This window comes from Hypomesus transpacificus, chromosome 11 (genome assembly GCF_021917145.1).
Source record: "Hypomesus transpacificus isolate Combined female chromosome 11, fHypTra1, whole genome shotgun sequence".
Taxonomy (NCBI): Eukaryota; Metazoa; Chordata; class Actinopteri; order Osmeriformes; family Osmeridae; genus Hypomesus; species Hypomesus transpacificus.
In genome coordinates, this window is record NC_061070.1 from 1,447,598 (window position 1) to 1,473,778 (window position 26,181).

At 46.0% G+C, this 26,181-nt stretch overlaps 1 protein-coding gene across 1 annotated transcript; it reads right to left on the bottom strand.

The window, feature by feature from the left end:
* Positions 1 to 2,033: 2,033 nt before the first annotated feature.
* Positions 2,034 to 25,913, bottom strand: kcnk12 (potassium channel, subfamily K, member 12). The gene is made up of 2 exons (XM_047029881.1): positions 25,577 to 25,913; positions 2,034 to 2,967 (listed from the first exon to the last, which is right to left on the bottom strand). The coding sequence occupies exons 1-2, from the start codon at positions 25,911 to 25,913 to the stop codon at positions 2,078 to 2,080; spliced, it is 1,227 nt and encodes a 408-aa protein (XP_046885837.1). The 3' UTR covers positions 2,034 to 2,077.
* Between the last annotated feature and the right edge of the window lie 268 nt (positions 25,914 to 26,181).

A 26,181-nucleotide genomic window follows, 5' to 3' on the forward strand; every position in this document is an offset into this window, starting at 1 on the left:
CAGAGTATAGAACAGAGAGTATAGAAGAAGCTAACCATGCCAGTGGAGATAATATAGCTGCATGTGCAGCTAGTTCTTCATCATTCACCATTATTATCACCATTATCATCATGATCACCATTATCATAATGATCACCATTATCATCACCATCAACATCTTCATCATTATTATCAACATCATCATCATTACCATCATCACTATTCTGCCCTACAAAGGCAAAAGACCTTAACTCACCAGATTGTAGAACTGAGAAAAATGACTTAATGTTTTTTGTTGTCCAGCCAAAAGTATTTTAGGTAGGCCACTGGAAATGTGGAAATGTGATGTTTTGGTAATGATATTCATCAACATAAAAAATATTGAGCTCAAACTTGACTTTTTACCTCTATTTTGTAGTCATTGTACTCTGCCTTTGCATTGCCTGCAAAATAATAAGGGGTCATGCCAAGGCAAAAGGCATTAACTTTCATTTCATCGCACAATTGTTTGCTGATCACTATATAAAATCAGTATATTATAAGCCTATATAACATACAGGTGGGTGACTGTCACAAGACTCGTATTTTTTATGGAATTGGATGAATAACAGGGTACGATACTCACAAACGACTCATGTTAAGGCTTTTAAGTGTTGAACACCAGCAAGTAAGTTAATGCATCTAATTAGTGATTTTGCTGCTGCGCAACAATGTAAACGTTGAATGCCGAAGTAGCAGAAAGTCGGCAGATTCATTGCTAGTTGCTAGGGAGTCAGGTGGCTAAGCGGGTAGAGCATCGGGCTAGTAATCTGAAGGTTGTCAGTTCGATTCCCGGCCGCTGCACAAGATGTTGTGTCCTTGGGCAAGGCACTTCACCCTACTTGCCTTGGGGAGAATGCCCCTTTACTTACTGTAAGTCGCTCTGGATAAGAGCGTCTGCTAAATGACTAAATGTAGTTGCTGTGAATTTTGTTGTTGTTGCTAGGCAAAGTTAGCCTGACGTTGTCATACTCATAATTCTAGTCAGAATATGAGTCTGAAAACTCTCTGTTGGGCTGTGACTACGGGGCGTGTTTCAACCGGACTCGTAAAACAAATGCCTCTTCGCTCAATTGGATAGACCTACAACCAATTAGAGCAACGTAATATGTTGTTTGTTGAAAACGAATTCAACCCAAGCGCTCTTTCGTGAAGTTGTTGATTACGTTACTATTGATCATCTGTCCATCATATAAAGCCCGCCCTGGCAATTTCATTGGTCCATCCCGATTCTGGTTTTCTGTAGTTGCCCCCAATGTGAGACCCTCCACTCGCGCTCTAGAACGCTCTTAGAAAGCTCCTAAGAAGCTCTTAGCGTTAAGAGCTTCTTAAAGAATCTGGGAAACGCGGCCATTATCATCATTATCATCATCATGTCAGGCAGTAAAGACGTTACTGAGGGACTCTAACACATCATGCACATCATGCACATCAACACTGAACAGGAATAAAGTTCTTAACCCCCCAATGAGTCTGCGATAGTCCATCCCAACCCTGCTGGGTCCTACTGCCCTCCCCAACCCTTCACAAACCCTCTCAAGGACTCACCAGGGTCCTACTGCCCTCCCCATACCTTCCCCACCCCTCTCTAGATCCCCCCAGGGTCTTACTGCCCTACCCAACCCTCTATAGGTCTCCCCGGGGTCCTACTGCCCTCCCCTCTCTAGGTCTCTCCAGGTCTACAAGCAGAGGTTTGTCTCTGGTGTCCACTCGCAGGAGAGCTGGTCTCTCACAAACAAAAACTCTCCTAGACGTAAAGCCTTTAACAGCTTTTCCGTTCTTTCCTGGGCATATATGGTGCCCTGTAACATTTGCCCAACTCCCCAGCCCTGGTCTCTCCAGGCCCGCTGGTCTCTCCAGGCCCCTGGTCTCTCCAGGCCCCTGGTCTCTCCAAGCTCCCTGGTGTCTCTCCACGCCCCCTGGACTCTCTCCACGCCCACTTGTCCTTTGGTTTCTCCCCCAAGCCTAAGAAGAAGACATCTGAACAATTGAAACAGTGAGGTGTTCCTCAGGCTGAAAGTCCTGTCAGAAGCCAGATTTCTCTCCTTGTGTCTGGTGTCTATCTGGAGTTGCTGGTCTCCGCCAGCCTGTTGTTCATGATCCCCAGAGCTCCCACGCCGCCGGAGAAGCCGTTGTGTCTGGATCCTCCGCAGGCCGGGAAGCCATTGGCGGAGTCCGACAGCTGCTTCTGCATGATGGCCAGGCTCACCTTGTTGGAGGCTGTCAGATCCTTCATGGAGATCATCTCCCCGGACAGACGCCTCCCCTCTGTGTCGCTGTCGCTTGGCGGGGCGTCTGGACACTCCTGCCGTCCAAAGCGCCCCCTGCGGCTTCTTGAGCCAGGCCGGATGGCGTTGCGTCTGCCCAGGAAGACGTTGGTCTTGTGGCAGCGCTGGCAGCACAGGAGGCCCGCCCGCTCCAGCAGCCAGTTGAGCACCTGCTTGATGACGATGGAGATGACGTTGAAGAGCGAATACAGGCAGCACACGCCCGTCAGAATGAACAGGAAGTTGGCGAGGCGGTAGAGCGTCTGCTGCTCGTAGACGTTTCGCTGGCTGCTCACCAAGTCCCCAAAGCCGATGGTGCTGAAGGTGACAAAGCAGAAGTACAGCGAGTCCAGGAAGGCCCAGCCCTCCACCGCTGCGTACATGGCTGAGCCGCAGCAGGAGATCAGGATGGCAGAGAGGGCCAGGATGAGCATGACGTGGTAGACCGAGGGCTTCCAGCCCGGCAGGCTGTAGGATGAGAAGTCATGCTGGATCCCTGGAGGCACCAGGCCGCTGGTGCGGATACGACGCTCACGCACAGCCTTCATCGCCACGGCGAGGAGGGTGATGATGCGCTCCAGGAAGAGGTTGAAGAAAAGGATGGTGGCGGCGCAGCCAAGGAGACCATAGAAGATGAGGAAGACCTTCCCTGCTGCTGTCACTGGGGTGGTCATACCATACCCTGGAGGGGGAGAGAGGGGAGGGGAGAGGAGAGGGGGAGGAGGACAGGGGAGAGGAAAGGAGAGAGAAGAGGAGGGGGAAGTAGAGAGGGAAGGGGGAGAGGAGGGGACCAAAGAAGGGAGGAGGAGAATAAAGAGTTAAAGTAATCAGGAGCCTCTCCTGAAAGTGTCATCTGAAAGGGTTAATATGCTGTGCAAACAGAGGCCTCATCACTACTGACCACCAGGGTGGACTATACCATCACCTACCTAGACACATACGGTTCTGAGGAGCACAGAAACACACCTCACTCACACACAGAAACACACCTCACTCACACACAGAAACACCTGGACTCCCCTGGATCCTACGCCAGGATTCTGTTTGTGGACTTCAGCTCTGCCTTCGACACCATCATCCCGGCTCTGCTACAAGACAAGCTCTCCCAGCTGAACGTGCCATACTCCACCTGCAGGTGGATCACTGACTTCCTGTCTGACAGGAAGCAGGGCGTTAAGTTTCGAACACGTCTCTGACTCCCGGTCCATCAGTACTGGATCCCCTCGGCTGCGTCCTTTCCCCTCTGCTTTTCTCCCTGTACACCAACAGCTGCACCTCCAGTCATCAGTCCGTCAAACTCCTGAAGCTTGCGGATGACACCACCCTAATTGGGCTCATCTCTGGGGGGATGAGTCTGACTACAGGTGGGAAGCTGACAATCTGGGGACCTGGTGTAGCCAGAACAACTTAGAGCTAAATGCTCTTAAGACAGTGGAGATGGTAGTGGACTTCAGGAAGTACACAGCCCCACTCACTCCTATCACCCTGTGAGACTCCCCAGTCAACACTGTGGAGTCCTTTAGCTTCGGCACTATCCTCTCCCCGGACTTCAAGTGGGAACTGAACATCAACTCCGTCACCAAGAAAGCACAATAGAGGATGTACTTTCTGAGGCAGCTAAAGAAGTTCAGCCTGCCAAAGACAATGATGGTGCACTTCTATACAGCCATCACTGAGTCCATCCTCACCTCCTCCACCATCTGGTACGCTGCTGCCAAGGACAAGAGCAGACTGCAGCGTATCATCCGCGCTGCTGAGACGGTGATCGTCTGATGATCGGCTGCAATCTGCCTACCCTCGAGGACCTGCACACCTCTAGGACCCTGAGGCGAGCAAGAAAGATTGTGTTTGACTCCTCCCACCCTGGACACACACTGTTCCAGCCACTCCCCTCCGGCAGGAGGCTGCGGTCCATCAGGACCAAAACCTCACGCCACAAGAACAGTTTATTTCCGTCGGCAGCTGGTCTCATAAACAAGGCCCAGAACTCCCAACTGCCATTAACAATGTTGTGAAGTCTTTCTGTCACCTTAATGCACATTGCACAATATACCCACCACATTGCACTCTTCTTTATATCTTATTTTAAATGACTTTTATTAACCTTGTATAGTTGTGGTTAGAATTATTTACATACTGTTGTACATTTTTTACATTTTATGTTTAAAACTCTTATATGTTTACCGCATCTTCCTGCCATAGTACATTTACATTTAGCAGACGCTCTTATCCAGAACGACTTACAGTAAGTACAGGGACATTCCTCCCGAGGCAAATAGGGTGAAGTGCCTTGCCCAAGGACACAACGTCATTTTCCACGGCCGGGAAGCGATCTGGCAACCTTCAGATTACTAGTCCGATTCCCTAACCGCTTAGCCATCTGACTCCCGCAGCGTAGTAAATTCCTTATTTGTGCAAACTTACTTGGCGAATAAAGCTGATTCAGATTCTCCCCTCACAGAGCCTTCCATCACCTTCCATCACCTAGCCTTCCATCACCTTCCCTCACCTAGCCTTCCCTCACCTAGCCTTCCATCACCTAGCCTTCCATCACCTTCCCTCACCTAGCCTTCCATCACCTTCCCTCCCCCAGCCTTCCATCACCTTCCCTCACCTAGCCTTCCATTACCTTCCCTCACCTAGCCTTCCATCACCTTCCCTCACCTAGCCTTCCATCACCTTCCCTCACCTAGCCTTCCATCACCTTCCCTCACCTAGCCTTCCATCACCTTCCCTCACCTAGCCTTCCATCACCTTCCCTCACCTAGCCTTCCATCACCTTCCCTCACCTAGCCTTCCATCACCTTCCCTCACCTAGCCTTCCATCACCTTCCCTCACCTAGCCTTCCATCACCTTCCCTCACCTAGCCTTCCATCACCTTACCTCACCTAGCCTTCCATTACCTCCACAGGGTGCCTACTGCAGTTCCGCTCCTCCTGTGTGTATGTATTTCAATGAGGGGTCTTGTACTTATCGTAATTGTCGATTTCTTCATGTCTGCAGTCAGTGCTCGGACAGCCATCCAAGGTCGACCTACCCGCATCGGTTTCCCGTTTTTCACGTCAGTTCCATTCGCGTGGCTACCCGCAAGAAACGTTTCATCGTGGACCGCCCCACACCATACTCTGGTCTCTAGCATTAACAGCCTGATTCCGCCCGAGCCATATTCTCTGTACTAGCTAACATCTTTCACGCAATTCAGTTAATTACACGGGCAGGCGTTAGCGCTTGGCTCGGGAAGGCCGACATCACAGACGCATTTAAAGTGATGCCCCTTCAACCGTCGCAGTGGCACCTGTTTGGCATTAAATGGCACTCTCAGATGTACTTTTACGATGTACTTTTAAGGTCTACCATTAATTAACCGTCCCGCACCACCAGCAGAGGGCACCGAGGTTGGGTGGGGGGGCTTCTCTCTGATTTGCGCTCCCGGGGGGGAGGGGGGGGCGCCGGCCCTGATTGACCCCCTACAATCTTGAAATAGATTTGCTGAAACACCCGTTACAGGACGGTACATGGTGAATCATGTAAATTGTAGGAACAATAGCCAATAAAAATTCTCATTAGATTTCTATGTGTAGGCAATGAAGAATTCAATTATTTGTCTTTATTTCAGAGCGAAAATGACAGAGCATGTCAGTTCTGACTGAGTGTAACATTAGCGATTAAGGCCCAAGGGCTTAGAATGTTGCTAAAATAAATTACAGATTGTGACGGGAAACGGTAACGTTAACTTAGGTATACATCAGGGAATTAAAGCACATCAAATTGCAGTCTTAATATCGTCTCCCTGACGTATAACTAAGCGAGATCGAGATCGCTTGGCTTCGAGATGTTCAAGATCGCTCTGAACCAGGAAAGGATATCCCATGTCTGCCAACACTAGCAGAATTAAAAAGTGGGAGGGTATAGGTAGAAACGCAGAGTTTGGCATGGAAAACCTGCTAGCGAGCAGGTTAGTTTCACGGAGTAAGTTGCCATGGAAACTTACCAAAAGGTTTTGTTACCTCTCTGTCTGGAACAGAATTATTGGAGTAAGCCTCTTTTCAGGGTTAAACAACTCTCTTAGATTCACTAAACCCGCTACCTGGAATACCCCCCAGAATGTTTATTTTCTATTTACATTATACAGCAATTGCATTTTGATCTGTTGTTACTGTAGTGGTCACAGTTTACAAATATTAGTACTGTTAGTCAACAACAGAAATTCATTACTGTAAATTGTAATCTGGGGAACAAAGGCTAAGAAAACAAAGAAATAAACTAAGCATTTTCACCTGGGTAACAGGGCTTGTGTACGCAACAGTACTGTTCATTCTGGGTCAGCATCCTGTCTCTGACCAGGGTCAGGTCAGATTTTTTCATCAACATAACAGTCAATGTTTTCTCTAGCCAAACAGCAGGGAAAATGCCCTTGAGTGCCTGAGCCATCCCTGACAAGAATCTACAGCAATGTCCCCACAAGCTTCTTCCATGGCTTGGAGAAGGTTGTTCTGTCATAGTGTGGCATGGATCTCATTTGAGATTGTTGTTCCTCTTCCTCTCCCTTGTCCACCTCGTCTCATTCTGACAATTCTGCCTCTTCCTCTGATATTTGCATCCATGATTTCAAAGTACAGATGAGCTTAACTTTTTATTCATTCCGAACCCGATTGCTTGTTCAATATTTTTGCTCGTTAGTGCTTGCACATGGATAATTGGGTGTTATGGGTGTTTGAATTGCACTGGTTTGAGTTTACTTATCAAACGGCAGTGTTTTCGAAATTACATAATGGTGACAATTGTTTCTTAAAGTGAGAGGTGTGTTTAAACTTTTGCAAAGTGTTAGGGTGTCAGATGGCTGAGCGGTTAGGAGTCGGGCTATTAATCAGAAGGTTGTTGGTTCGATTCCCGGCTGTGCGAAATTACGTTGTGTCCTTGGGCATGTAAGTGTGAATGAACCTGATTCATGTGTCAAAAAGGGTATATCGCGTTAAAACACTGGGGTACATGGTCACTCTGCTGGGAATTGGCTAAATAGTTTTGTGGGGATGACTTACACATACCATTTTTGTGTGTTAGCAATCGAGAAAAACTGTAATATGGGAAAATATTTGTTCTCCTCTGTGTAATATTGTACACTTCTCTCCCTCTCCCGCAGCACCACCACCACGCCCCCCTCCCTCCCTTCCACTCCCTCTCCCCCGGCACCACCACCCTCCCTGTTATTGTTGTGAGACCAATCAGTAACCTTTCTTCTTCTTCAAACTCATAGTGATTCCAAAACTGTAGTCATCTAAACTGCACACATATAGAAAGAAAAGGAGATGTAGAGAGTGTTGCAGTGAAAAAGACAAAGAGAGAGCGCAAGATAGAGAGAGAGAGAGAGAGAAAGAAAGAAAGAGAGAGAATACTCTGGCTCCTGTCCATGTGACCTCCTCCCACACATTAAAGGAGTCCTTAAAAGTTGCCAGCATTTTGGTCCAATAGGATCCACAAGGTTGAAGCTGGGGGTAAGATATTCTAAAAGTCTTTCAGAGGGAGGTCACCCAGAGCTGCCTAGAGTTGCCAGCATGTAGCAGTCCAGAGCAGTATAGAGAGCAGGATAGAGCAGTAAAGAGCAATACAGAGCAGTATAGTGAAGTGCAAAGCGGTGCAGAGAAGTATAGAGTGGTACAGATTAGTACAGAGCAGAATAGAGCAGTACAGGGCAGTATAGAGCAGTGCAGATCAGAATGGAGCAGTACAGAGCAATATAGATCAATACAGAACAGTATGGAGCGGTATAGAGCAGTATAAATCAGAATAGAGCAGGAGAGGAAGAGAAGAAGAGAGGAGGAGGAGGGAGAATAAAGCGAGGAGAGGAAGATAGGAAAGGGAGGAGAAGAGGAAGATAGAAAAGGGAGGAGGAGAGAGAGATGGAGCTAACGCAGCTCATGTACCTGACAACTAATCAACATGGAAGCACACACACACACATTCTCCCCAAAGCACAGGGTGTTAAACAGTGTCTCATCAAAGCTGGTATTATCCCTGGAATGTGAATCACCATAACATACCGTGTAATTCTGTTTCAGACACAGGATCAGTGTTGCTGCATTAACTATGTGTGTGTGAGAGAGAAAGGGGGGGGGGAGCATGAAAGACAGAGAGTGATTATGTAAAAGTGCTAATACCGTCTCTGTATACAGAGTCAATGTGTCTATTTTCATCCTTTTTGCAGTCCTGCTACTCAGCAGATGGGCCAGTCCGTCTGTCTATCCCTGGGTTCTGTCCCAGTGGCCCTGGTCTCCCCACCCCCACCCCACCAGGATACCCAGTGACTAATGATTTCCTGTTCGTCATTGTTACAGAAACAAACAGATCTGGTAATGTCTGCTGTCAGCTTGAGGAAATCCTCCAAAGACCAGGAGGGAGAAGGGAGGAGAGGAGAGACCAGGAGGGAGAAGGGAGGAGAGACCAGGAGAGAGATGAGAGGAGAGACCAGGAAGGAGAAGGGAGGAGAGGAGAAACCAGGAGGGAGAAGGGAGGAGAGGAGAGACCAGGAGGGAGAAGGGAGGAGAGGAGAGACCAGGAGGGAGAAGGGAGGAGAGGAGAGACCAGGAGGGAGAAGGGAGGAGAGACCAGGAGAGAGATGAGAGGAGAGACCAGGAGGGAGAAGGGAGGAGAGGAGAGACCAGGAGAGAGATGAGAGGAGAGACCAGGAGGGAGAAGGGAGGAGAGGAGAGACCAGGAGGGAGAAGAGAGGAGAGACCAGGAGAGAGATGAGAGGAGAGACCAGGAGGGAGAAGGGAGGAGAGGAGAGACCAGGAGGGAGAAGAGAGGAGAGACCAGGAGGGAGAAGGGAGGAGAGACCAGGAGGGAGAAGAGAGGAGAGGAGAGACCAGGAGGGAGAAGAGAGGAGAGACCAGGAGGGAGAAGGGAGGAGAGGAGAGACCAGGAGGGAGAAGAGAGGAGAGGAGAGACCAGGAGAGAGATGAGAGGAGAGACCAGGAGGGAGAAGAGAGGAGAGACCAGGAGAGAGATGAGAGGAGAGACCAGGAGGGAGAAGGGAGGAGAGGAGAGACCAGGAGGGAGAAGAGAGGAGAGACCAGGAGAGAGATGAGAGGAGAGACCAGGAGGGAGAAGGGAGGAGAGACCAGGAGAGAGAAGGGAGGAGAGACCAGGAGAGAGATGAGAGGAGAGACCAGGAGGGAGAAGGGAGGAGAGGAGAGACCAGGAGGGAGAAGGGAGGAGAGGAGATACCAGGAGGGAGAAGAGAGGAGAGACCAGGAGAGAGAAGGGAGGAGAGACCAGGAGGGAGAAGAGAGGAGAGACCAGGAGGGAGAAGAGAGGAGAGACCAGGAGGGAGAAGGGAGGAGAGGAGAGACCAGGAGGGAGAAGAGAGGAGAGGAGAGACCAGGAGAGAGATGAGAGGAGAGACCAGGAGGGAGAAGGGAGGAGAGGAGAGACCAGGAGGGAGAAGAGAGGAGAGGAGAGACCAAGAGAGAGATGAGAGGAGAGACCAGGAGGGAGAAGGGAGGAGAGGAGAGACCAGGAGGGAGAAGAGAGGAGAGACCAGGAGAGAGATGAGAGGAGAGACCAGGAGGGAGAAGGGAGGAGAGGAGAGACCAGGAGAGAGAAGGGAGGAGAGACCAGGAGACAGATGAGAGGAGAGACCAGGAGGGAGAAGGGAGGAGAGGAGAGACCAGGAGGGAGAAGGGAGGAGAGACCAGGAGGGAGAAGGGAGGAGAGACCAGGAGGGAGAAGGGAGGAGAGGAGAGACCAGGAGGGAGAAGGGAGGAGAGGAGAGACCAGGAGAGAGGTGAGAGGAGAGACCAGGAGGGAGAAGGGAGGGAGAGGAGAGACCAGGAGGGAGAAGAGAGGAGAGACCAGGAGAGAGATGAGAGGAGAGACCAGGAGGGAGAAGGGAGGAGAGGAGAGACCAGGAGGGAGAAGGGAGGAGAGGAGAGACCAGGAGAGAGATGAGAGGAGAGGGGAGACCAGGAGAGAGAAGGGAGGAGAGACCAGGAGAGAGAAGGGATGAGAGGAGAGACCAGGAGAGAGATGAGAGACCATCTCCCTGTCTCTCTATCTATCAGTCTCTGTCTGCTTGATATCTGTTCCATCCTGCAGAGGGAGTAGGACGTCTGAAACAAGATGGGAACCCCTTGTTCAGAGCATATACGTTGACAAATAGAAACCGTAACCCTCAATCTCTGCCTTCGCTATCAAGGCCCTCCCCTCCTTTACCTTCTCCTTCTCCCATGACTCAAGATCAAGGGTCTGCCCTCCTCTACCTTTTCCTTCTCCTGCGACTCAGGGCATACTTCCCCTCCCACTACATACCCCAGTTAGCTTATGGCCGAATCCCAATACTCCCCTTCACCCCTTCCCCTTAGTTTTGCGAGTTCCCGTGAGAGCTAGTGGTGTCCCAATACTCTTTTTGAGCTCGGGGTAGGGTTAAGACTAAGGGGTATACACCCCTTAAAACCAAGTAAGATCGGGAGCTTACTTAAAACCTAGGGCTATGTGAATACTGCGCGACCGGCAACAATGGCGGCCAGATCATCCAGAGAGTCCAACAAATGTAAAATTTTCGCCTTAATTAATTGATAAAAAAGTCTTGTTTTGTGTACACAGTCCTGAACATATATATTTGCAAAACTTTTCCTAATTGAAACGTTTCAAAAAATCGCTAGTTTGGTACGCTAATGATACAGTGCTGAATTGCACAACAGACCCGCATTTCTTTGACTATTATGTCTACAGTTTAGAGTTAACTCCATTGGCAGCGAATTTCGCTTAATATCAGTGCATAACTCTACTTGCTTTGGAGATATCGATATGTGCTAGATGACGTACCTGTAACCAAGTGGCGTCCCATTTCTTAGGGATATGTAGCCCTTACCCCTCAGTTTCGAGGGCCAAGGGCTAGGGGTAAACTAAGGGTTAGGGGTAAGGGGTACGGGGGAGTAATGGGATTCGGCCTAAATCCCTACATCACTATGCGTCTCCTGCAAAAACATCACATTTCACCCACAAGCCGCTCTCAACTGACACATTTACACGTTTGTCGTCGCTCAAAAACAGTACAATGTCCTTATTAATTTGTGTAGTAGAGGAAATGAACTCATACTACATTAGCCGGCCTGAGGCACACATCTGAAGCCATGGCTAAGGGAGAGTATGCACACTTCCTCTTCGTTGGGAAAAGACGCCATTGTCAATTCACCCACATACGCAATCAGTCTATGTTCACTTGAACCCACCGTCCTATGCTACCAAGTTTAAACAACGTTAATACGAAATCCTTTTCTAATAGGAAACCAAACCACACAGAATAGTAATAAAATGTGCACGGGACAGGAAAGGACAGAAAACCTTCAGCCCACCCACACTAGCAGCACAAGTCTTTACAACACCAGATAGATAGAATAGGGAGGAGGAGAGAGGACAGGAGCAGAGCCCCTGCTCCAGGGAGGAGCACCTAGGCCTAGCATCACAGCAGGAGTCTTTCATCTGAAAAGAAAGCCTCTGTTCTCTATTTAGAATCCTGACATTTCCTTCCTCTGTGATCTCACACTGCAGCCAGGAGATCAGGGGGGCAGTTAAGCAATAACCCTGTAGACACTGGGGCAGGGAGTAATATAGAGACACTGGGGGCCCGATCTTGCACCCAGCGCAAATGACTTAGTCAACAACGCAAGTGTCATTCTTAGTTTGCACTCGACGCAAAGCCGACTTTTCCCTCCACAGACGCACGTCGAAATGACCTTGCGCTCCCGTGGGCGGTTCAGAGAAAAAGGAGGCGTGTTCCGGCGCAAACGTTCCCTGGTGCTATCTTGCAGTTTACGAAAAAAATTCAGCTACTGACCAGGAAAAACGTGGTCTAAAGTAAATGGCGCATTAATGAGATGCTATTTTAAGGGCGCCAGTTTGGTCCGCGAGGCCAGGGTCTTCTATCTGCGAAGCTACGTTACATTGTTTTGATTTATGGCGTGTTACATTTCTTCAATGATTATAAAAAGATTTTCATAAGAAATTCCTATGTATGATGCTCTGATTGGTTTTTGCATGTTACGCCCAAACCACACCCATTAGTAATGTAGCTACTTCAGACCAACCCTTTTTAGATTTGCGCCAGGCGCAAAGTCATTTATCCCGCCGGCAAAATAACAACCAAGCTGAAGTCATGCCCACAAAGTCACTTGCGCTTTGCGTTTTGATACTTGCGTTTCAGATTGTCAAAATAGGGCCCTGGGGCTGCAGGGAGTAACATAGAGACACTGGGGGGGCAGGGAGTAACAGAGACACTGGGGGGTCAGGGAGTAACATAGAGACACTGGGGGGTCAGGGAGTAACATAGAGACACTGGGGGGTCAGGGAGTAACATAGAGACACTGGGGGGACAGGGAGTGACATAGAGACACTGGGGCTGGAGGGAGTAACAGAGACACTGGGGGGACAGGGAGTGACATAGAGACACTGGGGCTGGAGGGAGTAACAGAGACACTGGGGGGTCAGGGAGTAACATAGAGACACTGGGGGGACAGGGAGTGACATAGAGACACTGGGGCTGGAGGGAGTAACAGAGACACTGGGGGGCAGGGAGTAACATAGAGACACTGTGGGGACAGGGAGTGACATTGAAACACTGGGGGGGGGGGGGGGGGGCAGGGAGTAACAGAGACACTGGGGGGGCAGGGAGTAACAGAGACACTGGAGGGACAGGGAGTAACATAGACACTGGAGGGCAGGGAGTAACATAGACACACGGGGGGGGGGGGGGGCAGGGAGTAACAGAGACACTGGGGGGGCAGGGACTAACAGAGACACTGGGGGGCAGGGAGTAACAGAGACACTGTGGGGACAGGCGACAGGGAGTAACATAGAAACACTGGGGCTGGAGGGAGTAACATAGAGACACTGGGGGGCAGGGTGTAACAGAGACACTGGGGGGCAGGGAGTAACAGAGACACTGTGGGGGCAGGAAGTAACATAGAGACACTGGGGCTGGAGGGAGTAACAGAGACACTGGGGGGACAGGGAGTAACAGAGACACTGGGGGGGGCAGGGAATAACATAGAGACACTGGGGCTGGAGGGACTAACAGAGACACTGGGGGGGCAGGGAGTAACATAGAGACACTGGGGGGACAGGGAGTAACATAGACACTGGGGGGCAGGGAGTAACATAGAGACACTGGGGCTGGAGGGAGTAACAGAGACACTGGGGGGCAGGGTGTAACAGAGACACTGGGGGGCAGGGTGTTACAGAGACACTGGGGGGCAGGGTGTAACAGAGACACTGGGGGGCAGGGTGTAACAGAGACACTGGGGGGCAGGGTGTAACAGAGACACTGTGGGGGCAGGGAGTAACATAGAGACACTGGGGGCCAGGGAGTGACATAGAAACACTGGGGCTGGAGGGAGTAACATAGAGACACTGAGGGGGGCAGGGAGTAACATAGAGACACTGGGGCTGGAGAGCAGGGGAGGGCAGGGCAGGGCATAGCAAAGCTATGTTAGACCTGGAGATTATTACACCTTTAGATATTTCGATGTTTAGTATTTTCCTGAAGTGATCTTCTGTCTTTAGAGTAAAAAACTTGGCAATAAGACTTTAAAAAAGTAGAGGAATGTTTATCTGCCTGTTACTTTGAGCCACCACCACAAACACTGAAGGAGAGAGGAATAGAGAGACAGAGCAAGAGAGACTTTGACTAGTTTTGAAGGACATAGGCAAAGAACAGTTGCTCTGAAGTTTCAATACTTTTGGATAATTTTTGATGATATACTCAGAATCAAGTACTTCTGAAAGGGGCAAAGTACAACCTGAGGGACTGAAGCCCAAGGAGAACAGAAGTATTTTTGTCCGCTCTCCCAGACTAACCACAGGCAAGCAAGATAAAGCTTGTTCCCTGTAAAACTATGGCTTGCAACGACAGCAAAAAAACATACTGAGGATAGCTGAACTGGATCTAAGAGTCAGAACCCTCTTAGAGAGACCGAAGACTTTATAGATTCCATGCTACCTTCCATGCTACCAAGCCCGGAGACTAAGCTACCGGCTAATGAGCCACCCTTGGAACCTGCTTTCTCGCCAGTGGACCGGATGAGTCATGGCCTGCTCTCGGCGCTAAACCAAAGAGGCCTAGCGCCGCCTCTACCTTCATCGGAGATGGGACTGGCACCAAGGATAAAAAGCGAGGCACAAATTATTTCCGTATCACCTCTCCTCCTGTCCCACTCAGAAATTGATTTGAACCACTGGGAACTCTCTCCCTTGTGTGTGGAATCCAAGGTAAAGAGACACAGGAGTGCTAGCCATGCAGCTAACAAACATGAAGGGCCCAGATCGCCGACACACCATGATGGTAGCTACTACACACATGCAAATCCAACACCGACACATCATCGTCTGCTGCGACCCGGAGTCCCCCATTTCACTCCAAGCCCCTCTCGGACCACTCTGGGCGCTTTTCGACCCCCTGTCAAGCCTAATCACACAACAATACCATAGGTCTATCAAGAACTAAGGTATGCTAAGACTACCCACAGCCTATTAGCACTTAGAGGAGCTAACGCTGTTAGTACTAGCCCTATAGAATCTACTGCTAGCACTGACACAGTGGCTAACCTTGGTCCAGCACAAAGTGCTATCAGTGCTAACCCAAATAACCTAAGAACGGGCTCCGTAGCTACTGCTAAGGCAAACGTTGGAAATCGAAACACAACAGATGGCCACTATCTTGATCGGAGATGCCATGACAGCACATGTTAAACTGTCAGACAAGACAGAAAATATTTGTTTTAGCAACACATTTGTCAAAGAACTGTCATCAGAGGTACAAACAATCCTCAACAATAAACCAATCAACCCCAAGATTATCATACCCACTGGCTCGTTTGATATCCTGCACAAAAAAACAGGCACTGAGATACTTAAAAAACATTTCACCAAGCACCTGAGCACACTCAACAGATATCAAGATGTATTCATCAGTGGATCGATTGCATGTTTTCGCAGAGGAAAAGAAGCCTCCAGTCGACTCCTATCTTTCAACACATGGTTGGCATCAGTCTGTTTGGCACACAAACTCAGATTTATCGATAATTGGGTGTGCCTGCCTTCGGCAAGGGCACAACCCTTGTTCTCTCACATATATATTTCTTGTTATTATTGTAAATTTTCGCACCCCTAAGGATCCCTCAATATTTGGACTACATAGACAACGTCGGTGTCATAAGGTTCGTCTTGGTAGTGATTGCGTTGGTTGTATTTTTGTTTACGTTCCGTTGCATGGTTTAACTAGAAATTGCATTTCTGTGGTGAAAAGTGAAGCTAACGGTGGCTAATTTGCTAGCCACAGTCACTGATGTCGCTAGCGTCCCTAACGTCATAAAAACAAGCAGGTGACTACCATAGAGTTAATGGTGACTACCTGTAGCAAAACATTCGTTTAGCATCTCGTTAACTTCTGGGGGATAGCTAGGCTTTACTGCAAGGCAGCTGCAGAAACGCCACAAGCAAAGAGACCAGGGTGATAACTATTTACTAATTTTACTTTGTGATATGAAACAATTGTGAAATGTAATGTACAATATTTGCTGATATTATTAAAGGGGCAATTGACTGTTTTTTGGGGGGTATTTCACACTGTTCCTTAAGGTCTCCGAACAGGGTATGTAACATTGGTTGGGTTGAAAATGACCTGGGTGCTGTTCTATGCCCCCTGATAGATCCTCTGAAATGTTCCCGGGAAAAAACATCAGCTTTTCTCATTTTAAGGTATGCTCATTAATATTTAGATAAGCTGCGCGCTGATTGGTTGGTTTTCAACGAGTGAAGCTGGGGAGCAAAAACGCAACACGGCCAACAGCAGCACTCACTGAAACACCGAAGGTGGAGACTTGAAATAAAAACGCGCAAATAAATCTATTGTGTCTACACAACACTGTTTTCAACAGATTGACTACATATCATTTGAAATGATAACATTACTTGTTTCCAATTCTGTTGTTGAAGCAAACTGGATTGACTTAGGTGAGTAGAACGTTAGGCTACAGCTTAGCAGCCAAACCATATCGTGATTCTACTCGGCTTCAGTTACCTAGCCTGAATATCTTGCTGTAAAATAACATGACAAAGATCTGGACAAACATGCATCGTGAATTGTAGATTTACATAACACAGGTTATTTATTTGAATGAAACACAGTCAGGAACATGAAACAACGTTAGCCCCATTGCCAATATACTAGGCTAAATTATCACACATTTTACCTATGCTCTTGCGTTAGCAAGCTAAACTTGTTTACATGCCTACAGTCTAGGTGTTGCTAGAAACATTTACTAGCAATGCTAACGTATCCTGTATCTAGCACCTGCCTTTCTCCAGTTCTTTCAAATTGATTATCTAGACAGGCGTTAGCAATAAGCCAGACTGCTGTTCGTTTTCTGGCTATTTTTTCGGGAGCTTCCCTTCTAATGCCGACTACAGCTAGTCTAGCTAGAGTCATTTGATGTGTGTAGAAACGTATTTAGCATTCTACCTGGTATGCTATATACAGGACACGTTAGCATTGCTAATAACTGTTAGCACAACATCATACTGTCCTTGCGGTTGCAATGAGCATACGGTCGGAACAGCACTTCTTTCCAGGTTCAGCTTCCTAGCAAATCCTTGCTTGAAATTGTCCAAGGTTGTCAAAACTGTCTTGGGTGAAATGTTCAGAGCAAATGAATGATTGAGTGTCGAACTTCGCCAGGATCTTCTCATAGACAACAGCAGCCATGCCTGTCGAATGTTTGGCTCCTTGGGAAGACTGTGAGTGTTAGCCTTCCCTGTACAGCCTGGAACACAGCATTTACGACCATGGTCCATTTTCAATATCCTAGTTATAATTCAATACATTCTTCTTTGTAATTCCTTATAAGTAGCCTACACAGAGCAGCGCACAGCTAAACTAGTATCGGAGATAGACGCTACCTCGGGCTGGTCTGGATGTAAATTTTGGGGCGTGACAAAAGCGTACAGACCAGACCAAAAAGGGCGGTCCCCCGTCCTACGTCACACCGGTGGCTTTGTTGAAAAGCTAGCGTTTTACAGACACATTTTTTCTTTTTGAGATTTGCCTAGGAAAGAGGTGTCAATGGACTTTCATATTCACTGTGTGTTCATTTTACCAACCGAACTATTGTTATTCAACTATGACAGGGTAAAATCGGTTTTGCAATGAATCGCCCCTTTAAGGAAGTACATCTACTTTCGGAAACAGTAGTCTACTATTTTACTGAAGCATTAGCATCATGACATTAGCCTCTGTTGCCCGGGTAACACGTACTACAGCGGTCTATGATGCATCTGTTTTCAATCGTTAAAATAAACATTCCTCACAAATACATTTTCGGTGTAGGATTTATTATGACATTAGATTACAAGTAAACGAATTGTGGGTGAAATTATCATTACCTGTGGTTTCAAACCAGTGTAGCTCACTGCAACTCTGTAGCCTAGTCTAGTAGCTAACAAAAACATCTCCACAGGCACAGCTGTTTCAAACGGCGGCACATGTTCGGCACTACTCTTACTTAAATCAAACATCTTTCAATAGGTGAAACTATCTGACTAGTGATTACTAATAAGGGCTGTCAAAATTGCCAAAAAATGACGTTAGAATATTCCCTTTAAAAAAACACATTCGAATATATTCGAATTTCTGGTTGCATTAGTTACGTCAATAACAGGACAAATTAATACAACGAAACATAACTACTTGTACAGCTTACTGTAGGTAGGTAGGCCTAATTAATTTAAGTTTAAATATATTTGACAAATTACCAACACAAAAATAAGTAAATGAACTAATGGCCAAGACCGCAGACCTTCCATCTTCCAGGCCTTTGACCATGCTGGTCAGGAATTAAATGCAGATGCCCATCATGTTATTGCACGACTTATAACAACGGCAAATAAAAAATTAAACGGCATATAACAACGGCATATTATGTAATTAAGACGGGCCAGCCGTTTGCCTCTTTCCCCAGGGCAGCAGAAGATTGGTGTCGACTTGGGTACTTTGTATCATACTGATGAAATGCTATGGAAGCTTCTCTATATTAGCATTGAGGGACCAGAGGTTTCAGACAGACAGAGTTGTGCAGAGATGGCTGTCAGCAGGGAAGAGAGCACGTCATTTGGAGATTAAAAGTCAATTGTTTTTTTGACTATTACCTTTTATTTTTTATCACTAGAAATGTGATTTCATTTTTGTTCTTTTAAATCCAGGATGTGTTTAATAAATGGTTATTGGTAACAGAATAACCCAACTTTCAAGTCTTTGGTTTTGTTGTAACAATGATAAATTACAACAATGATAAATTACAACTTTTGTAGGGGGGGGCCAGTAAAAATTGTCTTGGGGCCAGTAAGTTAAATGTTAATGTTGAGCCCTGCATGTATTCGTTTTGATTCAACTATGAGGCTGCTGATCACCATTCCCTCTTGCAGGGGAAATGTGAAGACAACAATTTCATTCTAGCCTACTCTTCACTCTTTATATTTTGAGTTGTAAATGAGCAGAAAAAAATATGCATTTAAATATGTAATCTTTATAAATAATAAGTAGGCTATGCATTTTTTTATATAAAATATACAGAAATATCAGTTGCAAAAATGTAATACAAAAACGGACCCCTCTGCAACGGACGCAAGCAAGCACACCATACAATTTCCCCAGAAATTGTACCCTCTCTAGTTTCAACGTGTTCTGGAACTGTGCAGACCGTTTTCAAGCTGACGGACTCCACCCAAACTGTAGAGGGTCTCGACTACTAACAGCAAACATTAGTCACGTGCTCCTGACCACAAATCAAGTTTCACTCCATATCCCTGCTGTGTCTAAGCTGACTGACGCATCCCAAACAACCTCCCATGGAACAGAACATTCAAACAGCCTCCTGCAAGGACATGGGTCCTGCACAGATCTTCACCCCCCCGGATGAATTCCCTTGTGATGGAACAGCTCAGTGATATAGACTTTCCCAAAGAAAATCTACGCTAGGACAGCCACCATGCAATTTCATTAGAAATACCGGTCATCATAAACAGCAAATGGCATGGTAAAATGCATGGTTACGAACCTGAAACTCGTGTTAGAAGTCTCAAAGCTATCTATATTCTTCCTAATAATCTATCTTCCCCTGTTTTATCTGTTAATACCCCACAGATTAAACTGGCCCTTCTAAATGTTAGATCACTAAATAACAAAACATTTCTAGTTAATGATCTGGTTTAAGATGAACAACTTAGACTGCATCTGTTTAACAGAAACTTGTCTCAACAATGACACAGCAACAGCAACATTGATAGAAGCGTGTCTGCCCAATTACAGCATTCACCAAGTTTCTAGGAAATCAAAAAGAGGTGGAGGAGTCGAAGCTATTTGCTCATCTAAACTACTGTTCAAAGTCACTGAGCTAGACGAACCTACATCAATTGAATATCTTGCTATAGGACTCAAAACCGAATCAATACTTTTTGTTATTATATATCGGCCACCCAAGCACTCGCCAATATTCATACAAGAATTCTCTGAACTATTATCAGAGTGTGACACCAGATATGACAGAGTAGTTTTAAATATCCAAGTACTTGAAGAGACTTGAATATCCAAGTATACAAAAAAGCAGACCCAAGAACTATTGAGCTCTTAAATCTCCTCGACAGTTTCGATCTAACTCAACACATAAGACCCAACACACCGGCACAGAAACACACTAGATCTAGTAATAACATCTGGACTAAACATCAATAATATTTCAATAACTGATCTACCCCTCTCAGACCATCATTGTTTACTTTTTAATGTGGAAATCATCCTAACAAAAACCACAAAATAATTATTGGTCCAAAGAAGAGATCTAGACGATAGAGCTATGATGACATTTTCTGAGGAATTTTCTCTATATGAGCCAACTAATCATGAATGCTCTCTGAATGAAATCAATGATGCATTATTATTAGGGCTGTCAAAGTTAACACGTTAATAACGCGTTAACGCGTTATTTAACGCGCAAAAAAAAATTGTGTCGTTAACGCAGGTTTCTTTTTGACCCTGGGAATCACCTGTCGTCACATGACTTTGACTGCCGACGGTAGCTGAATGATAGAGAGAGGGCTTTTAGATGGGAAGTTGGAGACGGCTCGGTTGACAAAACTAATGGCTGTGTACTGATTGTCAGGCTGAGTTTAGTTATCACCGGAGTACTTCCAGCCTAAACTATTGCATGCAAGCAAAGCACACAGTAGTAGCAGCAGTAGCAGCAGCAGCGTTCGCTCCTGTAACAAATGGCAGACAACACTCGCAAAAGAAGCGAGCAGCTGACTGAGTTCAACAAAATAGAAACTGTCTTGTTCAATATTAAGGTCAATCTGTGGTTGCCTAAGTATCTGAAGTATGTTTGAGTGAGATTTGAATATTATGGAGCAGGAATCGTCATAGTCTAATTTTGTAGATGTTTATTATAGCTACAGCAGTATAGTTTGTGAGTGAATAAAACTTCCTCACAATTTAAGTTGTGTTCCATCTGAACTTCTTATATGGACATTATCATCCAGTTAGGCCTATTTGAAGTTGTTAAGTACACCCTTTTAATGCTTTGTTTTTTTAAATCATTTATTGGGGTAACATTTTAACAAATTAAATAATATGCGATTAATTGCGATTAATCACGATTAATCATGTGAAATTATGCGATACATTATTATCTGTGTTGACTCTGTTGCACCACTGAAAGCCAAAAAGAAGTCCACAAGCAGAACCTCCCCATGGCTGAGAAATAAAAATGTTAGTGAAACGAAAAGAAAATGCCATGCAGCAGAGAGAAAATGGAGGGAAACAAAGATTACTAACCACTACAATATCTACAAAGATACACTAACCACCTATAACAAAACCATTTGTCTAGCAAGGAAATAATATTTTTCCAACATTGTTATAGAAAATGCCAGAACTTCCAGAGTTCTCTTTTCCACCATCGACCAGCTGCTAAACACTGTCCCTGCCCCCCCTCCATCCTCAGCAGTTAAATGTGAAGAGCTTGCTTTGTTCTTCAAGAACAAAATAACTTAGATCAGAGCTAGTATCATTACTAGTGGAGGTTAAACTGACATCAGTAGATCCTGCAACGTAACAATGAGCACATTTACATGTATCACATTAAGTGAACTTTCCAAAATCGTCAGAGAATGTAACTCCACAACTTCAGATATTGATCATATACCCATAACTTTCTTTAAGCGAGTGTTTGATGGTGTCTCAGGTCCGGTGCTAAAGATTATAAACACATCCCTCAGAATTGGCGCCTTCCCAGATGCCTTCAAAACAGCTGTTGTAAAGCCCCTATTAAAGAGAACCAAATTGGATAATAGTATACTTGCAAATTACAGACCAATATCAAACCTTACGTGTATTAGTACAGTACAGGAAAAGATAGTATTTGTCCAATTAAATTATTTTCTTGAGGAAAATAACATCCTGGAAGTCTCGCAGTCAGGTTTCAGGTTATATCACAGTACTGAAACTGCTCTCACCAAAATAGTTAGCGACCTCAGACTAAACTCTGATGCAAATAAAGTCTCTATCCTTATCCTGTTAGATCTCGGTGCAGCATTTGATAGCATTGATCACAACATCCTAATCAATAGACTGGAAAAGCGTATTGGGTTCACGGATAGTGTATTGAATTGGATGAAATCATATATCAGAGGAAGGAAGTTTTATGTTAGTTTAGGAGACCATAGGTCCAAGAAATATGACAACTGCTACAGGGATGCTCAAGGAAGCTGCTTAGGTCCATTACTTTTTTCTCTTTATATGTTACAACTCGGCGACATAATCAGAGAACATAACATAGATTTCAATAGCTATGCGGATGACACACAACTATATATATCCACTGAACCCAACGATGCAACAGCCATAAATTCCATTACCAACTGCTGGTCAGCAATAAACAAATGGATGAATGATAACTTTCTTAAATTAAATGAAGACAAAACTGAAGTCCTACTATGTGGCCCCAAATCCCAAAGAGAGATGCTGACTAAGAACCTAGGAGGTTTAACCCCCTGGGTTAAACCAGAGGTGACAAGTCTCGGTGTAATCCTGGACTCAGATTTAAATTTCAACTCTCACATTAATAAAGTGACCAAAACAGCTTCTTTCACCTGAGGAATATAGCGAAGGTACGACCATTCATAAACCAAAATTATGCAGAGAAGTTAATTCAGTAGTCCAGCCGGCTGGACTACTGTACCGCACTCTCTCGCTGGTCTTTCGCTGGTCAAAACCACTGAAAGACTACAACTCATTCAAAATTCTGCAGCTAGATTATTAACCGGAACTAAAAGGAGAGAACACATTAGTCCTGTCCTTGCCACTTTACACTGGCTCCCTAGTACCTTAAGGGTTAGGGTTAGGGTTATGACCCTAAAGTCAATTACTTTAGGGTCATTTTCCTCACATACAAAGCTCTAAACAGACAAGGACCTAACTACATTGCTAACTCTCTTATAAAATACACACCAGCTAGAACAGGAGTTCTAGTCCGGGAGTACAATGGCACTTAGGAATGCTTGGCTGGACCTGATGTGAGTTTACTCCAGGATCACAATGACTCTTATTGAGTGACTTGTTGCTCTTGTAAGTTAGTTATAACGAAGTTAAGTCTTGTACTCGCTGTGAAATATTTGACTGTTCATTGTTCTTCTACAGGTACAGTCCTGCACTTTTTGTGGTTCATGTTGTTTTAATTTGTAACTTGTATAACTGCATGCTCTTATGGGTCTTCCCTTTGGCACTTGTTTAGTTTTTTCACAATGTATGCTTCATGTTTTGGCTGCTTGCAATGTTTGGGACTACCTTGTTGTTATGATCGGTGACCTATGCTCTTTTGTAAAGCTCTCTCTTGGAAGTCGCTTTGGATAAAAGCGTCTGCTAAATGCATAAATGTAAATGTAAACAGTGCGATCATCAAATGCAGGCCTATTAGAGGTCACCAGAAGCAGTCATAAGAAGATAGCTGATGCAGCCTTTGGCAATTACGCCACAAAACTATGGAACAAATTACCCATAAATATTAGGGAAACAAAAACGCTGCTGGGCTTCAACAGGAGGAAGATAATATTAGAGTTTTGGTTTAGTAAATTTGGGTCATTAATTTACTTGCTATTTATACTATGTCTAGGTCAGAGTTGGCAAACTCTGATAGCGTACAAGAACTCTGGTCGCAGAAAGTATTGAAAAAAGTATGTAAAACCATCTGTATTCTTGATCTGAGGCAAAGGATCTGTTAACAGAGAGCATGGTTTTACAGATACAGACCAGGGGTGAACCCAAGGGCGTAGGTTTGGTCTCAGACTTGGTGGGGACATCCACCCATCCTCCTCAGCCTGCTCTACATTTGGAGTGTTTTCATGCCGTCTTTCCTGCATACAAAATGGTTCATTCATTTTGTAGCCTTTCCTATGGCTAGCAAGTTTAACCCTCCTACCATATTGTATACAGTGTTATTTAGACATTAATAATCAAATAATGATTCATTATATTTGAATAACTAACAGTGTTAACTTAATCACATTGCCAACTGGTTTTTCCAGCACCTGTCTAGCAATGCAATTTAGCCTGACTTACACTCTGCTTTTTGAAAAAACTTTGTATGTCCCCTTTCTTCTTGGGTGGAGGCATATCTGATCTACAAAGCACAAAGAGGGGAAAACATGTACATGCTGAAGGGCAAAGGGAATATTAAAATGTGTTACTCTGGCCTTTTATGTATGTATTGTCGGCAGACAGCCCTGGTAAGTTAGCTGTACCGTTGTCGCCAACACACCAGCTAGCTTGTCTGCCAGTGCAAGCAAGCAAAGTAGCATGTGCTTCTTCCCGTGCGTGTCAGATAACCCCTCCCCCCCCTTTGGGTTTTCAGCCAATCAAATTATGGCGTTTCTTGTACTGTCGCGTCCTGGCCGTTGGAATCGATCCAAATAGACAAGTACCTAGCGTCCCCCCCTAAATCTACGCCCATGGGTGAACCAAACATGCATGTCTACAGCTGAAAACTTTAGTTGAACAGAGATCTTATGCTGGTTTGAATTGTAACAGTTTTTTTCTCTTTTGAACAGAGATCTATTTGGGACTTTTATTTTGGTTTGAATTATACTGCATTAAGTTTTGTTTTGGGCTTTTCTTAAGACCACATTTTTTTTTTTTATTGTCTATTGTTTTTATTGATTTTATGTAAAGCACATTGAGCTGCAATTATTGTATGAAATGTGCTAATAAATAACCCTAACCCCTAAGTCTTAATATTTAAATACCTGTTTATCTTTACTGGACAGTCAAAACTGCCAGCTAACCAACAGTTATGCCACAACAGCCATTTTTTATCTTAATTACTCCTTTTCAACAAAAAAAAACATTCAATTGAAAATGTAAGTTTCCAGACAGAGGGAAATGGAGAGAGAGAGGGAGAGAAAGAGAGGGGGAGAGGGATGAGTGAACAAATTACCTCCTCCAGCACAGACTGATGAGGGGTGTTGAGGGGTGTTGGGGGGGCGCCAGAGGGGCCTCTTGCTCTTTAATGACCTATCGCACCAGCAAATGCTAAAGGGTGTGTGTGTGGGGGGGCCTCTCATTGACATTCTCCATGTTTGGACTAAGACTGCAGCATGACCCACCCAGGGGGCCTGTCCTACACACTCCAGAGGGTTGACGTCCCTGCTCCTCCCCTCTGTCACACACACCCTCTGTCACACCCACACACACACCCTCTGTCACACACACCCTCTGTCACACCCACACACACACCGTCTGTCACACACACCCTCTGTCACACCCACACACACACCCTCTGTCACACACACCCTCTGTCACACCCACACACACACCCTCTGTCACACACACCCTCTGTCACACACACATCCACTGTCACTCACTCACACACACACACCCTCTGTCACACACACACACACACACACACACTGTCACACACACACCTGCTCTGTCACAATCATATAAACACTGACACACGTACACACACAAAAATAAATATAAACACTCACATGAGCCATACCTATCACTACCACTGACACCCTCTAGCACTGAACTATACCCTTTAGCACTGAGTTGTGCCCTCTACCACTGAACTATACCCATCACTACCACTGAACTATACCCATCACTACCACTGAGCTATATCCTTAACAAATCATTAACTATAACTATATCCAAACACTGCATACTGATCCCTGTAGCCCCAAAACTCACCTATAGTTGACACAACGGTCCCCACAAAGTAGAAAGCGCCAGTAAAATCCCATCTTGGCCTGAGAACGTCAGCCCGTATGCCGGCAGCGATCGCCGCCTCGTACTGCCGTAAGAAGGACTTCAGTTCCGCGAGACTGATGTTGAACGTGTCGCTAAAGTTGTAGAGTGCCCTGTTCCAGCGGCCGTGAGCGCGCAGCTCAGAGGGTCTCTCTATGGCGGAGAACACCGCCGCGCCGCACAGCAGGTACAGGATGATGAGGACCGCGAGGAGGAGGAAGCGCCCGTTGTCTTCGTTGATATGTAGCCCGCGGCAGCCCGGCAGCCGCTGGACAGGCATGATTCAGGTTTCAGCACCCCCAGAGAGACGAACAGCGACCCGCTCCGCGCCGGGGAAGGCATCTATGCTCACTCACTTGCGCTTCTGACCGGTCAGGACGGGCCGGTAGAGAACTCCATGGGTATGTCTCGTGGTGTCCTGACCAACGTACCGACATACGGGCGACAGAATATGGAAACTATCGTCTTTTTTGCAGATGTAGAAGACTGTAGGAGACGAGACAATGCAACAAGAACAGACACACTTGTGGATGTATCAGGTCAATAAA